At 40.7% G+C, this 21,990-nt stretch overlaps 1 protein-coding gene across 1 annotated transcript; it reads left to right on the forward strand.

Moving 5' to 3' along the window:
* Positions 1-6,722: 6,722 nt before the first annotated feature.
* Positions 6,723-21,113, forward strand: golga3 (golgin A3). Its single transcript, XM_083902994.1, has 24 exons — positions 6,723-6,764; positions 7,771-8,038; positions 9,847-10,128; positions 10,740-10,852; positions 11,173-11,891; positions 12,262-12,370; positions 12,701-13,007; positions 13,105-13,307; positions 13,405-13,542; positions 13,750-13,911; positions 14,011-14,379; positions 14,804-14,881; positions 15,737-16,000; positions 16,111-16,205; positions 16,497-16,713; positions 16,973-17,116; positions 17,208-17,405; positions 17,512-17,628; positions 17,896-18,035; positions 18,165-18,297; positions 18,398-18,520; positions 18,752-18,916; positions 19,043-19,206; positions 19,311-21,113. Exons 2-24 carry the CDS (start codon positions 7,867-7,869, stop codon positions 19,486-19,488), a joined length of 4,590 nt encoding a protein of 1,529 aa, XP_083759120.1. The 5' UTR covers positions 6,723-6,764; positions 7,771-7,866; the 3' UTR covers positions 19,489-21,113.
* The last annotated feature ends 877 nt before the right edge of the window (positions 21,114-21,990 follow it).

The following is a 21,990-nucleotide window of genomic DNA, read 5'->3' on the forward strand; positions in this document are numbered from 1 at the left end:
GCCTTATCTCTACACTGATATCAATGCCTCTCCGGGTGGGCTCATGTCACTGTTCTGCACGTTTTAAAGCCAGGAGGAGTTTTCTAACAACTGGTGTGGCAGCCTGACTGAGCTCAGGTACTTCTATGGTCACCCCCGGTTTGCTCGTTTGCCGCTGCGGCGCTGGCTCGGCGTATTTTCGCCACCGCGTGCATCATGGGTGACTTTTTTCTGAAAGCCCAAAGCCTGTTTGAGCAACATTTTATTTACAAGCCTGCATGAAAACACAGAACACAGGAAAAAATTATTATCGCTTTGGTCCTAAAACTCGCACAGATATGTTACTGGGTGGGCACCAAAAGCGAGCAGATGCAGACTCTCCCTTCCATGTTTGTGGTGTAAAACCTATTAACATATTTCCTCTAAAAAGAGCTGCTGTTGCTGTGGTAGCTGTTTAAGCAGGCATGTGGGAATGACCTTATCTTCAGGGTGGTTTCAACCACTGGTGAAATCATTCCCAGATTTCGGAATGTGGTCCAGTGAACGCATCCATGATAATTAGTCTTTGGGCAGCACCTCAATGAGAAGCCCCATCATGTAGACTGGGACGCACTGTACTGACAGTCAATCTGCAATTAATCTAAATGGTCCAAACATTTAAGATAACATTTCCAAGTGCGACCACGGGAGCAAAATTCAGTTAAGCTCATTTTTTTAACGTAATCTCATGCAATGCTGAAAACCCTTGACAAAAACCATCAGCAAACACTATTACTGATCTTACTGCTGCAAAAGACTCAGTTTCCAGACATTACACATTTCCTTTCTAAGTTATTTCCAATATTAGAAGACTTAAAGCTGCCATATGTAAGAATGTGGCCAAAAACGGTTACTACATTCAAATTCAAAATGCAGAGGTCTTTTAGGTTTTGTTTTTAGACGTAACTGGCAACACGTGGTTGCTCTGCAGCTTAGACAGCCCTAACCTAACCCTAACCCTACTGACTGCAATGATTGGTAGACGGCGGTAGGTGGCGCCACATGCCAAAACATGATTTCAAAACAAAAACATGATTTGCAGTCTGCAAAATATATTTTTAATGCAAATATTTTGTCTGTACTGTTGTTGTTGGTGAGTTCAGTTTGTTATATGAACATTATTCCTGAGTCTCTGTGACATATTAGGAGGATTTTATGGCCAGTTGCTTTAGATTTATTACATAATGCACCTTTAAATATAAGCGAGTACAGATGATAGTTGAATAATTTGCATGCACTCACTGCACGTCATTTTTGACTGCCATGTTTGTTTGCGTTACAAAACTGTTGCAACTTGCAGAAACGGGCTGAAAGGGGAGGATTCTGGGAAATAGTTGTTAACTGTAAAAAAAAAAAAGAGAAGCTGTTAAGACAAACTGTGTGTGTATTTACTCCTGGAAAAATCCAATGCTGAGCAGTGTGACTCAAATGTAGTGGGAACATGTGAGTTACCAACTCGCAGCGATTATGATGGGAAAAAAAAAAGACCTCTATTGGGGTTTTCATCCACGCGGAATTTATTGTTGTAAAAGAGAAGGTGCAAGTTCGTACGTTCTCACTATTTGTTTGCTAAACCGATTGCTCTCACTCCATCTCTGTCTCTGCCATCCCACCTCTTCCCATTGCAGTTCACCGACACATGGTGATATGTTGATCTGTTGTGAGATAACTCACGGGAGGAATAAGTGAATTCACAGTTCAGTGGGGTCATACAACTCTTCAATTAGAGATGAATGTCCCCCCCACCTCCCCCTCCCCCCTTTCCAGCCCAAATAAACCCTTGCGAAAGACAGAGCGGAGCAACAAAACAAGGCTCAAATTCACTTGTCCACTGTGCCGAATTGTGGACCAACAGACTTGGATGCCTCCCATTTTTTTCTGAGGGGGGATAGAATAAATTCCAAGCTTGTTTATGCTGTTCCAAAAATCAACTTAATACAAACGGGGGGAGCTGAGGACAAAGCCATCATTTACCGTGCCCCCTCAGGCAGATAATTGCAAAGATAGTGAGCAGCACCCTACGCACACAGGAACTAAAGCTGTGGAGGCCGACAATTCAATATACCGAGGCCTTTTGTTGTTTAGTTCTAAGAACTGTGCTGCGGAACCGTCACTGTAGATCAGTGGAAGAGGACGGCTCTTGACAGGTGGAAGCCACAGAGCTTCTCCTCAAAGTGTGAACGTTGTCTGGATGACCTGCAGGAGATCAGAGCCAAACCTAACCCATCACTTTATGTCATAACATCAGTCAGTGTCTCACATGAGGGGGAAATTACGGTGGCCGAAAGGGGCAAACGCACGGCAAACCCCAAAACACCAGCAAATAACAAAACGGAAGTTCTCCGGGTCTGTGGGGGGCGCTGTCGTGCAGGTCATCGACCAACCTGTTGCCTCGCAGTGTTGGGCCAAACATTTTTTTTTTTTAATAAACTTTATTTAAACTTTTCCAGTACACATATACAAAATACGTCAAAGATGAATATAAAAATTGCATCTCGTCGATCTATTTATCAAAACTAAACTAAAATAAATAAAAATCTACAAGGCTTTGTTGAGAGTAAATACAACAGTGAAAACATATCAATCACAACAAGGCAATAAAGGCAAGGTTACAATCGAGGTATCCTTTCTAAATGACCAGATGCAGTTTTATATTCCCTTTGAGGTATTTTGTATATGTGTATATATTTACTGGAAAAGTTTAAATAAAGTTTATTAAAAAAAAGTTTTGGCCCAACACTGCGAGTTAACAGGTTGGTTGAAGACCTGCACAACAGCGCCCCCCACAGACCCGGAGCACTTCCGTTTTGTTACTTGCTGGCGTTTTCTTATTTGCTGATGTTTTGGGGTTTGCAGTGCGTTTGCCCCTGTGGGCCACCGTAGGAAATGACTCAATGTTGCATCCCATAAATTAAATAAAAAAAGAAGAATGTGTGGTCAGAGACACAATTTACTGTTTGGGTCGTTGGATACGATGACTCTTTGGTGAAATTTGGCAGGAAAAGCAGATACAATAGAAAGTGTCCATCACTGTCATTTTGACACAAGTCCATTTCCAACACAAGAATATTATACAGTGCAGTGTTTCCTGAGCAGAAACGCCCGTGTTTCAACCAAATTGGCTATTTGCCATTAGGAGCATTACCAAAAATAACCAGCCCCAACCGTTTTTGGCACATGTTTACTAGTTTACATGTAAACATGACTGTTTGCAGGCTGTGTATCAACAAGTCCTCTCATCCTCAGTCATGTGTGTGTCGTTGTTTTACTGATGCAGGCATTTGCATAATCATAAAAAAAGGACATCAAAACAAGAGACGACGCAACCAAAAACAACCTGCGGGACACCAGTGAACCTGACCTGAGCTCTGTCTCCGCCACAGGATACGTCAAAACATGTCCGGCGTGAACGTCACAGCCTCAGAGTAGAAACCCCTGACTGTTTGTGTTTACGTTAGTCCGAGCAAACTCGATCACCTTTGCATGCCAAGAGCGAAAGCTCGGGGAATTAGCCTCAGTCGAGTGTGTGAGAAGTGCAACATGAGGTTAATACGCTCTCAAATGTGGTTCTCATTTCAGCAGTTTGGACTCTCTGCATGCCATTCTCCAACTCTGTGAAAGTGCATAACAGGAGAACATGCCTGTGCCATCACATCAAAACATGCATTTGAACAGTATATACTGCTCCAGTTCTTAAACTTTCAGAATTGTATTGTGAATGGCAAGGGTGCAAGAAAGTCTGTCTGTTTGTTTTTCTAGGTTTGGCTGAGAAATAAATGTTGTGTGTATTTCATCAAATAAACAAACACTGAATCACGTTCAGTTAATTTAGTCAACAGTAGTGTGTACACTAAATGACACATAACAACTATATGACCATTTTGACAGACAATTCCTTTAATGTAGTTTGTTAACTACACATCATTCGCAGTTTCACAGGCAGCAGAGCCACGCGCTTCGGATGATAATGTGTCAAGTTCCAAACACAACGTGCGCAGAACCCCGGGTTAAAAAAATAATAATGTACATTTCGAAATAACATCGCAAAGTAACCACACTTTTCGAAAGTGAAATACATACGCGTTGACGTTGTGTGTGCACTTCTCTGTAATATTCGGCGCGCGTGTGTTAGCCAACAAAAAAAAACATCCGCAGTGTTTTTTTTAAACCAAACTTAAAGAAGCTGTCGTACACTTTCGCATCGCTTCTAGCTACAGCTCACTACGGTGCACTGTGGTGATAGTACACACAAGTGTCCTCGAGGACATTTGGAGTTCAAATGTAGCTGATAAAAGTCTTCTTTTCGTCTACCAGATATAAGCCGAAGTAAACACTGGCACACGGCGTGACTTACAGTAACATGCTGCAAGTCGCGTGTGATAATTATACTCGCAGAGAAGCAAACAACTGTTGAATAACACAATTTGACGACGATTGATTCTCTCTAACATAAAAGTGAGCACAGAGGTTAAAAAAAAAAAAGTTGGTCAATTATAATTCTTCCCTGTGACCAAAATGTCAACTTACTTTCTGAGCGACGCATCCCGTCACGAAGAGCAGATATGTTGTCACAAAAACGTGCGGCACAGGCGACGTGACACAACTCATTTTCCACTGATTGATCCTCTTCTTCTTCTTCTTCTTCTTCTTCTTTTCTTTTTTTTAATGTTGCTGCGACGACGCACAGTGAACCGTGTCCCGCTCCTCTGCTTCCCTCTCATTCACCTGGAGTGACGGGAGCGCGCTTCCATCGTTCATAGGCGAACTCGAGCAACAAGGACCAGACCAGACCAGACCCCCAACTGACAACTCCAACTCCTCAGCCTGCTCCCGAATAACACGTTATATTTATACATCTGATCACTTTCATTTAATCACCACACACACACACACGTGTCTTTCACGTTTACAATAATGTTATTATCACAAAAAAATAGTCTAATTTTGATGAATTAACCCTTAAGAGTTCCTTTGACAACATGACTAATTTGTTCCTAGTTGCAAAAAAAAGTCATCTTCAACACAAAACAGCTGTTTTTTCCAACTTTAAACAAGTCAATATTTTTAAAACTACTTCAGCCTGAAATATACATATAAAATATTAATTATGTTTGGGATTTTAACCCTTTAAAGGCCAACTCCACTGTTTTTCTATCAAAAAACAACAAAAATAAATAAATAAATTCCAACACATTTCAATTGTATTATTATCAAGCCCTGAGATTTATATATATATATTTCATTATATAATAATAATAATATTTTAAAAATAAAAAACCCCAATCACATTTGTTCTTATGGACAAAACAATTCATTTTGAAAACTGTTGAAAATACTGTTTGATCCCACATTTATTTTAACATGAACTAACGCATTGCTTTATGTTACGATTTCATGTTGGACTACTAGCATTAACTTTAGAATGAACTAGCCTTAAATTTAAATTAATACTGTTCCATTAGCACTGTTAAGATCAAGTGTTTTCTATAAAATTCCTTTAGAGAAATCCTACTAAGGTAGTCCAGTTAATATATAATTAGATGTTGCGATGATGTCTCTGTACGGTTATATTTTTCTACTTTATTCTCTTCGAAATATATCAATATCAATTAATAACATGTATGTACAATGTATTGTTAAGTCTTTCTGTCAGGACCGTTTTAGACAGATGTACTGCAACATGACGTAGGCAGAAAAGTCTATTTAGATCCATATGTAGCCACCAAACCTGTTCAAATCTGATTTTACAAACCCCAATAGCATCAAATAAGTCACATGGGGGACACTTACCCTCACAGAAAACATGTCTTTATATTGTCAATGCTTTTCTAGAGGTTTGGAGGTTTTAGTGTTTGTGAAAAACAAAACAATTATGGTGAAAATTGATAGGGACATTTGGTTTTCAGCCCATTATTGTGTCTCTTTCAATCACAGTCATTCTTAATATAACCACTAAGTGGCGCCAAAGTATGACAGTTTTAAACCCCACACTGTCTCACCCCTTTATTATCTTCTACAAAATGGTGTGTTATCAGAGGCTGGTTTGAGTTTGACAATAATCCCAGTTTTCAATTTAATGTCATTACATTGTGGCATTGGGAAAATTATGTAATAATAATTATTATTTTTATTACACTGACCCATGTAGAACGCGACGCCTCTTAGGTGCACGAGCAGTTGGAAAGTGTTCTTTGAACCTTTGATCAGAAACGAACAGATTCTACAGTAATTGCTTTTATCTTTTATTTTGAAATACTCATGTAAATTAAATTAACAATAAAAGAAAACTTGTCTATTTCGAGGGCAAAAAGTAACTCGTGAAAAAGAGAAAATGTGTGCAGTAAAAAAAAATCTACCACAAAATAATGTCAATAAACAAAATCTTATTGACGTTTTTTTTGTATTATTATTATTTTTGTTTTAGCGGATAATTGGTTTTATGCGCCTTGCTATTCTTAAATCCTCTGGGTGCCAATCCTACTGCCTGATAAGACAACAAAGTCCGTTCTGTAGTGTGGTGCGTGCAATCGATTAATGATTGCCATACATCTTTAATACAAGTATAACATACAATTAACACAGTGGTTATTGTATTTAAAAATCCAAACGTTTTGAGTAGACACTCCGCCTTCCGGGAGGGATATTTGTTCAATCAGATTGTTTCATCGTTACCCTTTGTTTCTGGTCGGACAATTAAAGGGACGGAACCCAAACAGCCACGTAGTAAAAGGCGAAGCTCTCAAAAGGTAAACATTTACTATCTGTTTTGACATTTACAGAAATTGTCATTTCATAATTTACACGTGGCGTTTATAACGAGCTCACGAGACAGAGGGTAATTCGTTGAACTATTCAAAAATATCTAGATATGGCTCCCGCACCGACGCTTGTGTTTCCAGCTAGCCTGTTAGCAAAATTAGCCTGATAGGTCCCGTCGTACACATATCGAGCTAGCTGTCTCACTAGCATCGTAAAGCTTGTTTTACTCATTTAGTTTGAAATCCGCATCGTTACCGATTTTACCTTCACCCAGTCATTATACAAGGACAATATAGGCTTTTCGGCGCTTATCTCGTATGTCATCTCTTTCGAACTAGTGAGTCTTGTTAAAGGATCAGAGGCTCCTGTCAAATAGCAAATGTAAACGTATTAGCAACACAGCCATGGTTTCCAATTCAGATGAAAGAACTATAGTTATAAATGATATGATTTGAATGTCCATCTGCATAGATGTCTGCCCTATTCCAGTCTGAAACAAACAGGCGTTCAAAACAAGCCTTCCTGTCGACAGTACAGCTCATGTTTGACAGAGCTGACAACATTCAAGTCTCTGTTCAGCAAACATGTCATCGTCTCAAGTTGATATTGTCCTCAATCTTAACTGCAGTTTGCCAGGTAAAAGGCTGACATTTACATGGATGCTCGCTGATTCATTGCTATTTTCTAAGGCGTGTGTTTCTTATCAGCAGATTGTACATATTCCTACAATGATTTTAATTACGTGAGCCGTAACCAGTTAGTGATCTGTTGTATTTGTACATAAAAAAAAGTGTTTATTCCAATTTAATCTGTAGTCACTGGATTCTTAGCCCTTGACTCAAGCTCATGTTAAAATAAAGGCACTTTGAGTTGTTGCATAACCCACTTGTGTGGAGCCACACATTCCTCCGTAACATGTGTTAATCTTTATTATGTGTCATATTCTCTTGAGAAAAGCTGTCACATATTGAATTAAACGATTCCTCTCTTTAGTGCTGCCAGTGTCCCAGCTGCCCTGCCCTTAACATGGTTTTGTGAGACATTCTCTCACGAGGCGCATCAGCAATACAGTGACTGTTCAGCTTCTTGATGGAAATGGAAGCCACTCGGTCAGAAGCAGCTCAAATGGAGGCCAGTGTTCATAAAGAAGACCAAGTCAGAAAATCCAAAGAGGCTGAAACCCATGCTGTAGAAGGGGGATTACAATGCAATCACCATGGACAGGATAACTTGCATAATGCAAAAGGGAATATTTGTAATGGTGAGTGCCGATGCTGTCTCAATGGGATCTAATTAATTTTATGTGTATGTTGTGTGTTTATCCGTGTTTGCACACGCCATGCGCTGATCTTATGTTTTATTGTTACACCACTCATCCCACGATCTCTTTATAAACAGCAAACATGTAACGGGACAGCTGTGATACACGGATGAAGAATGTCCCATTAATGAGGATCTGTGTATTTGTTGTAAATGTAATACAAGGCTTTTTATTCCAAGTGATACTTAGCTTATCATTTCCAGTTGAATATTTTAAGGGTGTACATTCAGAATATCTTAGCATTTAGCTATTTTCCCTCATCTTGTTTTATTGACTGCACATACTTGAGTTGAAATTGACTTTTTTCTGCAAAACCTGATGACCGATGTTATCACAGTATGATTTGGCAATGTTCCAATGAGTGTAGTGTTCCAAATAATGAAGTTGTTTTTCTATACCTCAGGGAAGTAAACTCATTCTGCCTGCAGGTGTGGTCCAGTTTGCTATTTTCTGATAGTCCTTTGAATATGATTGATTCAGTGTTAGTCTTGGCTACTGCTGTCACTTTCACTTACACCCACTGGCTACCTCATTAGGCACACAGGGCACATAATAAAGTGGCAGGAGTGGTGCCCATTGAGGTCTTCTGCTGCTGCATAAATTTGACGTGTTGTGTTTTCAGCGCCGGCTTTCTGCATAACTAGATTGTAATTTGTGGTTATTTGAGTTGCCATTGGATTTCTGTAATTTCAAACCACTATTGCCTTTCTTTTCTGCTCTCAAATACCAACAAGGCAATTTCCCAAGGCTCATTTGACCATTGTTATGTTGGATACTAGGAAGTTGACATGGATGTGTGTAGTTCCTGTACATATAGCTAAGTAATATGCATAGAAATGAATGAGCATGTCTTCTTGCTGTGCTATACCCATTTTCAACGTTGCTATCCCCTATGAGTTTTACCCTCAAGACATTTTACTCGGATGTGTTTTTATCTAAACACCATGCTTGACTTGTTCTGATGGCCTTTGTGTCTTGAGTTGAGGCCTGGGGCCTTGTAATTATTATACAACTCTTTTTAAACAAATGTTGAATACCTTAAGGATAGATGGCATAAAAAAGATCAGTGGCGATTGCTCTAAGGCAGCAAGGGAAGCACAGCTATCTCTGGAATGTCAAATATGTACTTTCAACACTAAACGTGCTATAGAACGCAATTAGAACGTGTCACTAGTGCGTTCTGCCTGATGATTGGAGGAACTGTCTGATACACGACAGTTTTGCGTATGTATTCTCTAGACAAATATCTAGTCGTTGTTCATTCGTTCATCAATTTTTTTCAACGTGGGTTGAATTTATGTATCTGGGCCTGAAATGAACTTCCCCCGTTTTAAAGACCTGCAACTGCCACTGGAAGAGATATATCCAACACAGGTTTGTCTTTTACAATCTTGACAAGGACTGAAATAGATCCATAGAGACATGAAAGGGTTTTTATAGGCTGAACCAGACATTGTTTCAATGATGCTGAAAGCAGGTGAGCTTAATCCTGAAATGTCTCCATTTCATTTAAAAGCATTTATTTTATGTTTGCATTTGTTTTAAGGCTGATTTCAAGTTTTGTACACTACACACAAAGTTTCAGGACCTTAACAAGATAATCCTGGTAACTCTGTTGATACAAGGTGCATCTTTTCAATAATGCAGTTGTAGCATGACAAAGTTGTCAAGCCAGTTTGCTGTGACATCCACTCATTCTGGTTCTCAACAACTCACCGTGTCTTATTGTCACTTTTCTTATCTTTCAGGTCCCGTCAGTTCAGGTGTGCTGCCAAATGGAGAAAGACCGACAGAGGGCTTTGGTGCTGCAGGTGACACCTGTTTGAATGGGTCCCTGCCTCTGACAGCCCCGCCACAAAGCAGCAGTTCCCCTCTGAGCTCCCAGACCCAAGAGCCATCCCCAGGTGTGGCCTCTTATCAACCCATGATGCTAGAGATGTCTGAGGGGGCTAGTGCTGAGGTCACGTTTCACACGGGTGATGCATTGCAGTCGCTCAAACTCAGTATGCCTATGCAGGAGACTGAATTGTGTAAGCGCAAAGTAATAAATGGAGTGAATTCCCCGTTTACCACCCGTGTACTTAAACATCACTTTTCTGTGGGATGTTCTGCTTTGTGCATGTAAACATTATTTTTTAACAGTAACTCCATTGTCTGTATATTAGTGTCCCCCCTTTTGCAACCCTCAAATGTGTTTAATTGCTTGATTAGACGTTGGTGTTAGTGTTTCAGTTGAAATATTGGTTGGACTAACTGCTGTGTTGTGGCGCTAATCCTTAATGTTATGTTTTTTGGTGGCACTTTAAAGGCATCTGTTCTATGGTCACAATGTGAAATGTAGTCATTTTAGAGGTGGTAGTTATTATTGTTTGGGCTTCACATAAATCACACTTGCTATTATGGCAAATATGAAGAATGTAGTAGATTTTATGATGGCATCATGGCACATGAACATAACTAATCCACTGTACTGTTTGTGTGTGTAAACAAACCATACAAGCATGCAGTGGTGCAGTACCGACCCAGTAAATGACACAATTCCAATGAATGATAATGGCTCCACAGTGTTAGAAAACCATGTATTGTTCTGTGCTCTACTTAGACATTCATTTTATGACCTTTATGACCACTTTATCTTCAGCCCACCAAAAGCCATCACTGGAGATGGAGAATGAGGAGAAGATTCGGCTGGATGCTCGCCGGCGCCTGGAGGAGCAGCTCAAGCAGTATAGAGTGCAAAGACACAAGGAAAGGGTAAGTGGCTTTAAGGTTAAAGAAGAAATATTCATACTGTATGTCATTCTTCATCTTCTACATCCTCTCCGTTTTTCACCTATACATACATTTTTAGAGAAATATTTAGCAGTGGATGACATTTTCTTATGTGTTTACTTTTTGAGTGTTTTCTGTGAATTCTGTTGCTATTGCCATTTTCTTCAGAAATGTGAACCAAAATAATTGACAGTTTAATGGTAGGAGAACTCCTACATGGGTTAATATTCTACATGGTTGCAAGTTTAGCTCCAATTTGTCACCATGACAATACTTTTGATTCTTTGTGCTCTGTTTTGTAGTCTCACCGCACCTCCACCAAAAGCAGACCATTCAGCACTCTGGATCCAGAGCTCATGCTGCATCCCGAGGCTCTGCCACGTGCCAACACTGTTTCCATGACGAAAGAGTATTCCTTCATGAGGACCACTGTTCCACGTGGTCCTAAACTGGGTAGCTTGGGAATTCCCCCTTCTAAGGAGAAGAAGTCCAGGTCACCCCGTCCCAGCAAGATCCACTCTTTGGCAGACTACAAGTCTCCAGAGAATGGAGGAGGTGGAGGTGGAGGTGGAGGTGGAGCAAAGACAGCAGACAACACGATGAGCTCCCTCCAGTCCACTATGAGCTCAGTGTCCACATTGTCTGAGGTCAGTGTGATGTCGGAGGGCAGCACCTGTGAGACAGATGCACAAGCTGGTGCTCAGTTTCAAGACAATGTCTCAGAAATTGACGGCAGTGAGTCAGGAACAAGGCCGGGGAACGATGGCAACGACAGCGACAGCTCATCTTACAGTAGCGTGTCCACCAGGGGGACATACGGTTTTCTCTCCGCAGCTGCCGAAAGGCAGCGAGTGCCCTACACAGTGGAGGGGAGGGAGATCACTGCTGAGGCAATGGGTCAGTTCCCCTCCCTGCAGGAGGTGCTGCAGGCAGCCAGTGAAGAGCAGCACCTGCTGGAGCTGGACCAGCAGAGAGAGGAGACCACGGAGCCTCGGAGTCGCAGGGACAGTTTCTCCAGCAGGTACTTGGTTGGCAGACAATGATTCATTCCTGGAATTGTTTGGTTGATGTTGGGGGGGGAAAAGGAGGAAAATGTTTTCTACTAAAAATAGAATTTCTTCTAAAAGTACAGTGTGTAAAATGTATTGGTGAAGTTTAGTATGTACATGGTGGTCCAAGATGGTGACTTCCAAAAAGCTGATCGGGCTCCTGATAAAAATATAAAAGACTCTTTTGAAGGCAATAACAAATACAATGTATGCAATCTGGTGACTGTACACTTATTTCTGTCAAAAGAAAATAATATCGCCAACATTTTAACACACTGGACCTTTAATTAGTGGATATTTTAAGCACTGACATTTGTGTACATTTTATTATATTTGTTCCAGTGTGTCTTTGGAGAGTTCAGTGATGGGCCATGATGAAATGCTCCAAGTTATGAAAGAGAAAATGAGACTTGAAGGTCAACTGGAATCCTTGTCATCTGAGGCTAATCAGGTTTTATACAATTTCTATCTAGAATTCATTATTTTCAACTTCTTCTGGGCAAAATATTATAATACCTTGACATATTTTAAGTGTTAGTAACAACAATACGTTGCAATATAATTTATGTGCTGTGGCTTTGCCTCTCAGAACATGACTATTTTTATTTTAACTGTATTATATCTATACTGCTGATTAATATCACAACACCTACAGAGTTTACACTGAAGCTGTTATTAAGATGTTACCTTATTGGAGCAGGCTGCCCAGCAAATGGCACAAGATTAAAAACACTGAAAATAATAATTGTGTCAGTACTGACCAATTCCGTTTGTACTCCAGGCTCTCAAGGAGAAGACAGAGCTTCAGGCCCAACTGGCTACACGGAATGCTCAGTTGCAGGCTAAGAAGGAGGAGGCTCAGGTGAGCCAGGGGAAACAGAGCACCCTCACCACAGAGGTTGGCACACTGCGGCAGAACTGCAGCCAGCTAGAGAAGGCCATGGTGGAGCTTCAGGGAAGTCTGGAAAGCAAGAATGCAAGTCTGGCTTCTCTGAGCAATGATCTGAAGGTGGCTGAAGATCAGTACAACAGGCTGATGGTGAAGGTGGAGGAGATGCAAAACACTGTGACCATAAGAGATAATACAGGTGAGGGATTGATGGCGACCCAACTAGCTGAGTGTAACTAGATATTTTTGCCTTAAGCCCTTTTGTTAAAATGGTTTTTGGTCCTTAACTTTTGCAGTTCAGGAGTTGCGTCAGCAGATGGGTGGTCTTCAGAACCAGCTTCAGCAGGTTCATCTGGAGCGCAGCACCCTGCAGAGCCGACTGAAGACGTCTCAGGCTGAGATTGACTCGCTCCAGCAGGTCAGACAGTGGTACCAGCAGCAGCTGGCACTGGCTCAGGAGGCAAGAGTTCGTCTGCAAGGTGAAATGGCCAACATGCAGGTAAGGGTTTGACCAGCGCCTGCAGTTCTGGCATCGTGTCAAAGATGACACATACTGTGCAACATATTTCATCTCGAGTGTTTTGTTTTTCCCCCAGACTGGCCAGATGACTCAGATTGGTGTTGTGGAGCATCTGAAGCTGGAAAATGTGACATTGTCGCACCAGCTCAATGAGACACAACATCGCTCCATTAAAGAAAAAGAGCGTATTGCAGTTCAGCTGCAGAGCATTGAGGTATTGTCTCCAACATCCTTTTCTCACCTTACACCATGTTAATGCTTGTAAAGTTTCTATATCCATTTAGGAAGCAACCCCTACATGAAGGATATTATTCATCCAATAGCATTTCTTGAATAATCTACCTATTTTAAATTGACAGGAGCACTGTGCATATAACTTTGTTAACTCTATTATGTAAAACATGTTATGTTTGTGGTGTAGGCTGACATGCTGACCCAGGAAGCAGCTTATAAACAGATCCAGGATGCAAAGACCATGGTGGAAGATGACCTACAGCACAGACTGGATGAGTTTGAGGAGGAGAGAGAGCACTTAATAAAATTAGCCAACACAGCCAGCACCTTGGAAAGGGAACTTGAGCAGGTAATGCCAATTGTAACCACAACCTGTTTTTCATTTGGCATGGGTGATCAACTTTTTACTGTATTCTGATCTAAACTTAACACACTCTGTCGTCCATAGGTAAAGTTGAGCCTTTCCCAGAAGGACATGCAGCTGCAGTCACTCCAGAAAGAACATCTGGAGCTAATGCGCCAGCTGACAACCACTCAGGAGAACCTGCACACCAAAGAGCAGTCCATCAACCAGCTAGAGGCTCGCTACATGGAACTAGAGACCCAGCTGGCGGAGCTGCAGACGGATAGCAACACCAAGGATGATAACATCCAATATCTCCAAAATGAGAAAATTGTCCTGGAGGTAGCACTGCAAGCAGCACGCGCTGACAAGAGTCAACTTGACGAGAGCGCTGAGCGGCTGGGAGAGGACGTTCTGGTGGCCTCGGATGTCTTGGATCAGCTCAGACAAGAAGTCCAGGTCAAAGCCAGTCAGGTATGTGAGTGGGAGAAGAAAACAATGAAAACACAGCAGAACTAAATATCCATGCATGGTAAAATGGTCACACACACACACACACACACATGACCTTATCATTATCAGTACATCAAATATTGACATAACCATGTAGGCTTTGGTGTAATCGAATTTCTGTCTACTTCCACTGACACCTTGAAGAAGACACGGTGAGCCAAGAAGAGCAGCAACATTTTTGCTGTTATATTTTGGTCAGAGATTATCTTGCACTCTCCACATGGCTTGTTAATTTACACAACTTTCCTTATCACCTTAAACTTAAATTAATTTATTAGTTCTTCATATAATGTAGTAGTAGTATTTTGCATCAGATTTCTTTCGCTTTAACGATAATGCCACCATGTACAGTAATAAGTAATATTGGACTTCCGCTGTGTTACAGATTGAAGCTCTCCAACACGAAAACAGTACCATTAAGAAGCAGGCACAGAAATTTAAGGAACAGTACCAACAACAGAAGGTAAGACCTCCCTATTTCTCCAATGTGACCGTGTGTACATTTCGCTCAGTCTGTAGCATCACTAGTGAACCAGTATAACTAGTGAACCAAGTGTAGACTGTGTTCACTTACATGCATTTATAAAACACTTGTCAGAAACCTCCTTGCTGCTAAAGGCTGATGCTATTGTGGGATTGTGGGTATTGTTCTGAAATGACAGCCATCTGGTTCAACAATACAAAGTGCTGGTTGATGTGCCTCGCTGGATTGAGCAACGAAGGAGGCTGCTCATTTTGCAATGACAGGCTGTCATAAAGATGATGAAGTTAACGAACACAAATGTCTGTCAAAGTTTATAAAAAAAAAATCCAAAACATCTTAGAATGTATTCAGAATGCTGTCAGAAATCCATGTAAAGGTAATTACTGTACATCCTATGCTGCTAACTTATGATTCTGCATTTAGACTCATAGTCATCTTGTCTTAAATTTCAACTTCTTGGGAGAGTCGTCCCAGAACTATATCACTTCCTGCAGGCAATTTGTGAGACATGGTTCACATTGGCAGATGTTTCTAAAGACTAGCAAGCTAACTGTACTGCTCTTTCATTACCCACAATGTGGACAAAATGTATATACACAGAGTGTGTGTGTGTGTGTGTGTGTGTGTGTGTATTTGTGTGTGTATAAATGAAATGAATCTCACTCAAGCCTAAAGCTGATGCAGTGTGTGAGAGTCCTGTCACAGCACTCTCTCCTCCAGTATGCTGTGAAATTGCCTGCTGCCTCATTTGAGACACTGAAACATGAGCAAGCCTTGAACGGATAAAAATGATTTTTGTTTTATATGAACAAAACGATGTCATTAACCTCACAGGTGATGGTGGAAGCATATCGGCGCGACGCCGGCTCCAAGGACCAGTTGATCAGTGAGCTCAAGTCGACCAAAAAGCGCTTGTTGGAAGAGGTGAAGGAACTTAGGCAGGACCTACTGGGTGTCCAGGAAGAGAAGCAAAAGGCAGAGCTGGAACGGGTTCGGCTACAGAGGGAGGTGGTGAGAGTCCAGGAGCAGATGAATAACATGGAAGCTCATCTGCAATCTATTCAGACAGAACGGGATCAGCTAGACACCCACATCCAGGTAGTGTATTTCGGTATTTCCCATTGAGTTACTCTGTTTTAAAACTAAAGGTAAAGGAACGTTTTTTTTTCATCTGTAATGTTAGATTTTCTGATTGCCTCCCATCTTAGTCTCTACAGTTTGATCAGAGCCAACTAGCAGCAGTGACGCAAGAAAATGAAGTCCTCAGGAAACAGGTGGAGCAAATGGAGTCTGAAGCCAAAAAGTGAGTCGTGCTCATTCACATTTTTGGAGCCTCAGTGATTCCTGCAATTATGGCTTAGACCGCAAATCATATCTCTGTTAAGTGCTATTTTCATGTATCAAGAATGGGATATTGATTATACGATTCCCATTCTCTTCATGAGTCACTACATGTGATCTAAAAAGTGCATCTGCTTGTATTTAACTACATCTCAAAATTAAATATGGTTCATATAAGATTGACATTGTGATCATGTACTGTCTGCTGTGAACCTCACTTCTCCATGCTCAATTTCCTAAATGCGTTAAATAGGGCCATCTCAGAGCAGAAGGTGCGCGTGAAGAGGATGGGGACAGATTTGACAAGTGCTCAGAAGGAGATGAAGGCCAAACACAAAGCCTACGAGAATGCCGTGGGCATCCTGAGCAGGAGGCTGCAGGAGACTCTGACTGACAAGGAGGCTGCTGAGGCAGAACTGGTCAAACTCAAGGCCAAAATGTCAGATGAAGGAAACAGCCAGGTCTTACAGGTACTGTTAAAACCTACCCGCGATACTTCACAGATACTAGGATCCTGCTTAAAAACATAATTTAACAGTATACCTGTATAATTGACTCATTCATTCTTTTTCATTTCCTGATAAATAATCTTGGATAATGGCACCTCTAAAGTATATGAAACACATTAACATAACATTAGCGTTATATTCTGTGTGCTGCTATCTTGACAAAGACTCCCAATTAAAGTATAAATAAAATAAGATGAATGTGGTTTGACTTGTCATCCAGGAAAAGATAAAGGTTCTGCAGGAGGAGCTACTGGCTGTGACCAAAAGCAAGACTATGCTGGAGAAGGAGCTGCAGGAAGTCATCACACTCACCTCCACAGAACTGGAGGAGTATCAGGAGAAGGTCATGGAGCTTGAGGATGAGGTGAACTGTGATAACTGGTTAGACCCACCCCACTGTGAGATATATGATGTATAAATCTTTATTCATTTGTTACTTTAAATTGGTTTCACAGCTTCAAGAGGCACGGTGCTTCAAGAAGCGGATCAGAAAGTTAGAAGATGCCAACAAGAAGTTGGCTCTTGAGCTGGAACATGAAAAAGGCAAACTGGCAGGATTGGCACAATCCCATAATACACTGCGGGAGCATTCCAACATTTTGGAATCGGCTCTTGCTAGGAGAGAGGCAGATCTTGTTCAACTCAACTTACAGGTGACAAATTGTTGTTTGTAGCTCTCAGTATTTAGTTAGGTTTCTTTAATTATGCAAACAAAATTAAATATTTTGTTCAAACATTTTATATTGAACTTTTTTTTAGGTTCAAGCTGTTCTGAAGCGTAAAGAAGAGGAGGACCAGCAAATGAAGCAGGTGGTACAAACTCTTCAGCTTGCCTTGGAAAAAGAGAAAACCAAAGTCAAGGACCTGAAAGAACAGGTAAGAGGTCTATTTGAATGCAGTATTTCCTATTTTCCTCTATGCTAAAATGCCATTTGCCTTTCAAATGAGAATATTATTTACAAACATGTAAATATTTTTGCTTGAGATCAGAAAGGCACGAAAAGAAGGCTCTGAAACAAAATCTAGATATTGGTATGCTGACATCTTTACAAAATGGACAGCTTTTTTGCTTGCTCCTTTAGGTCTGGACCAGTTTACTCTCCTCTGCTGTTTTAGGTTGTATTAATGTAATGTGTCCTTCAGGTGGCAGCAGCAAAGGCTGAAGCAGCCCACAACAGAAGGCATTACAGGGCAGCCATGCTGGAGCTATCAGAGATCAAGAAGGACCTGCAGGCCAAAGAGGACCTGGTGAAAACTCTGCAGAGTGAAGCTCACAATCTACAGTATGTGATATTTCTGAGGGAGAAAAAAAAGACCTTTGTTTATGTTTTTACTTGTGTGTGTTATGTTGTAAAATCTGTAGTACCTGTATATCTTACCTGCCATTTATCAGTGAAAATGTCACTCTGCAGGGCTCAGGATGAACAGCATGCTCAGGAGGTTTCCAGATTCCAGGAGGAGCTGGCTGAGGCCCACTCACAACTCCAGATCCTCCAGAAACAGCTGAACGAGGAGCTGGCCAAGCAGCCCCTCACTCACCAAGAGGTAGGGATTCTGAACCAGGGTCACACTGAAATATTTAGCCTTAGTCTGACCCATCTATAGTTGTTATTAGAGCGCATGACATGTCTCACATTTACTGCAGGTTGAGGACTTGAAGTGGGAGGTGGAGCAGAAGCAGAGAGAGATTGAAGCTCAGAAGCACCAGGTGGAGATGATGGAGCAGTGCCATCACAGAGAGCTGGACAATCTGCAGACAGCTCTGCAGGCAAGTATTCACTCGATTTTAAAACACAATGTTGCCGAGTACCAAAGTAATTAAATAGTAGTACATACAATACATCACAGCCCTGTAAACGGGTAAGAGTCTTGAGGCAAACAAGTGAGAAGTATAGTAACAAATATTTATAGTAGTAGATTTAGAGTATTTATATAATTTAATCCCTTGCCTTTTTTTCCCAAATGGCTTATAAGTAACATCATTTTTTTTTGCACCCAGAGCATCAAGGTGGAGCTGGAGTCAGTGCAGGAGGATCTGAGCAGCACCAGGAAAGACAAGTTTATGCTGCAGGCCAAAGTGGGTGAGCTGAGGAACAGCATGAAGACAGTCCTGCTGCAGAACCAGCAACTCAAACTGGAGCTCAAACAGGGTCGTCTGAGGAAGGTAACCTGCAGTTTCTTCTCTGTGAATATTTCCTTGTGAATTTTACATGCTCTGTAGCTTCTGGAAAAAAAACCTAAACACAAAAAAAATAAACACACCCCTGTAATGATGTCGTTGGGGCAGCAGCGCATGGAGTTTAAAAGCGAGGGGAACCCATCCAACCCAGTTACACCGGTAAAGATCCCAGACTGTCCAGTGCCTGCATCACTGCTGGATGAATTGTTGAAGCCATCAACTTCTGTCAACAAGGAGCCGCTCAACAACCTGCACAACTGTCTCCGGCAGCTCAAGTAAGCCGACTGAATGACTTTGTCATATTAAAAACATACACTTTGATGTGTTGAGCTATTATTCAAATGCAGGAATATTTATGATGTGTTTTTTTTGTCCTCAGGGAGGAGATGGACAGCCTCCAAAGGCAGATGGAGGAACACACAGTAACAGTACATGAGTCAGTGAGCTCATGGACAAACCCAGAACTGGGGCTTGAAAACAACCTCTCCAAATCATCAACAGCGCTAAATAATATGGTGGTAGAAAATAACAATGAAGCAGAACAGCAGCAATCATAACAGAACTTTTCTCAGGCCAATAGAGGAAGAGTGGACTTTTATCCACAAAGGCACTTTTCAGTCCCATAATCTCTTTCTCTTTAACAATTGCTGCCAACATTTGGCATTCTCTCATTGGCACAGAGGTGCTTTCGCAGAGTAATACTCTATAATACCATAGCTTTATTCTTTCCTCTTTTTTTGACGATTGTTCACATTTATGTTTTGCTGTTGTCACATTTATTTATTTAGAGTTAAAGAATTACATTTAAACTGATCTGTTGGGACAGTTCTCCCCCAGCAAATCAACAGTTTTATTCACTAAAAAGTATTTAGGCATCATCCAGGTTCTAAAAATAAACCAGTGGCTTTGATGATGGTAAATGATGGCTGACGGTAATTGAAATAGTGTTTTTGACAGAAAATACTATTGCCTCCAGACTGGCAATGAATTGTTCTTCCATTTCATTGTGACCGTGAATGAGTGAAATTGCCTATCTATGATTTAACTGACATGCTCTTACTCTTCCACACTGTTTATATGAAGCTTGTGATGACACATCATAACTGCCATTCAGGAAGTTAAAAGTCATATACTATTGTGATCAGTTTTTTTAGTATGGCTTCTTGTTAAAAATACAGTATTTCTTAGGTTGGTTGTTACCATATCACCTTGGGTTGTTAAAGTGGAAAAAAAACCATCTCGGTTATGTATGGAGTCAGCGTACAGTGTTTTCAATAGCATGGACCGCAGTAATTCGCACGCAATAAAGCCTTAAGGAATCTTTAAAATGCTGTAAAGGACTAAGTCGGTTTGGATTAACGTATTTCTGCCGAGGATGTGTGCAAGATGTTATGTTATATCGTTTATGTGCAAATCTATCTGAAGAAGGGTTTATTGTAAGACAAATGGGTCTCGTCAACTGACATTGCACACTAAATGATCAAAATTTAACTGACTGAGGGGGTTGTAATATGACGCGGAAGTGTTGCCTCTGTCAGCAGGTGCATTCGGATGTGTTTATTTACTGTTGTTACATTTGGTACATAGTGTATTTACAAAAAAAAAAATAACCTAACCCCTGAATCAGATGTTGTACTTGTTATGTTGTTTCATGGGCAAGGGGCTAAGTTAATTGTTTCCAGAGGTTAATATATAAATACACTTTCTTTTTGTATGATTGTAACTATCATAATTGTTTGATAGTGTAAAGAAGATTAAATGCAAGCATCAAACGCAAAACCTACATCAAAGCTGATAGTCATTTTCGTACAGCTGCACTAACATTTCACCATATAGGGAGTCGTATTGGACTGAAGTTATGGCTTTCTGCATGCAACTGTGCTGCAGCCGCTGTTAGTGCTTATTCCCACATTAAAGATAAATGTTTTTGAATCACCATGGTATGCTTTGGATCTTTCCAAAAGGGACAGTAAATATTTTGAGAATGCTTGTTGGAGTTGATAACAAAAATTATTGCTATATTGTGTTCTGAAAAAAAATCATTTGAATTGTATCTTCCGAATTTTATTTCATTGTAACATAAAGGCAGTAGAACATCTGCGCTGTATGCATAAACCTTGTTGTATGTTGTTGTTGTTTTTCCAAATGTTGGAATCGATTCATTCCTGTTTGAACATTTGTGTTGGGAGCTGTGGTTGTATTTATCATAAAATTGCACTATTATTCATCTGTCATCACAGCCTGTGCTCAGTTTCTTGGTTCTGTCTGATTCCCCCACGTTTATGCATTCTTTTTGTTCAGGCGCTATTAGACATAATGGGGTCCTTCCCAGTCTGCATTTTTGAAACCGTAGCGGTGAGAAGACACCTAGCAACAGTAGCCGGGGAGAGCGGATGAGGTGGGCATGGATTGACTAAATCGATGATGTTTTCAGCTATTATAGTTATCAGTAGTTCGAGTAATAAGAATAAAACTCTGTTCTTGCCGTATGTTTTAACTGACGTGTGCTTTAGCGAAGCGACAGCTTGAGTAATTAGCACCTGCCTTGTGACAGTTAGCATGCTTGCTAAACTCTATTTGGGTTGTGTCGCTACGTCATTTTGATTTCCTTCCATCCGAATTTAAAGAGCTGTGATCTGTAAGTCACCTCGGTTCTTGTGTAAAATGCATGGGGAGCTTTGTCTCGTAATTTCCTCGTCTTATAATGCCTGGTCAAATTGGTTTTGAGCACGCTGCATATCCATGACACAAATAGTAATTTCCATTAATTATACAACACGTTGATAACAAAAAAAAGCTTAGACATGAGAATATCTGGTTATATATTAGTTGGACTAGTCACGTCTGCTATGGGGAAGCATGATGCTACATTCACACCTTTGAAAAGTAGGTAAATTAAAGAGACAGTCGAAAATCGTCTTTCAGCAACTTCGTCTGAGATTAAATAAATAAATAAATAAATAAAAAGCATATCAGACGCCTGACTTGATAACTAGACATCACCCCGACTAATGTTATAGAACATTGTAAATATATAAAACTAGTACTAGAAACGTGGA

The sequence above is a fragment of the Microchirus variegatus genome (assembly GCF_963457635.1).
Source record: "Microchirus variegatus genome assembly, chromosome: 16".
NCBI lineage: Eukaryota > Metazoa > Chordata > Actinopteri > Pleuronectiformes > Soleidae > Microchirus > Microchirus variegatus.

Excerpts from the sequence above, each read along its gene's own strand:
- golga3 (XM_083902994.1), top strand. The coding sequence starts at position 7,867 with ATGGAAATGGAAGCCACTCGGTCAGAAGCAGCTCAAATGGAGGCCAGT. Across the intron at positions 10,129-10,739 it reads TATGCAGGAGACTGAATTGT|CCCACCAAAAGCCATCACTG; the intron begins GTAAGCGCAAAG and ends CTTTATCTTCAG. Across the intron at positions 13,912-14,010 it reads TGGAAAGGGAACTTGAGCAG|GTAAAGTTGAGCCTTTCCCA; the intron begins GTAATGCCAATT and ends TGTCGTCCATAG.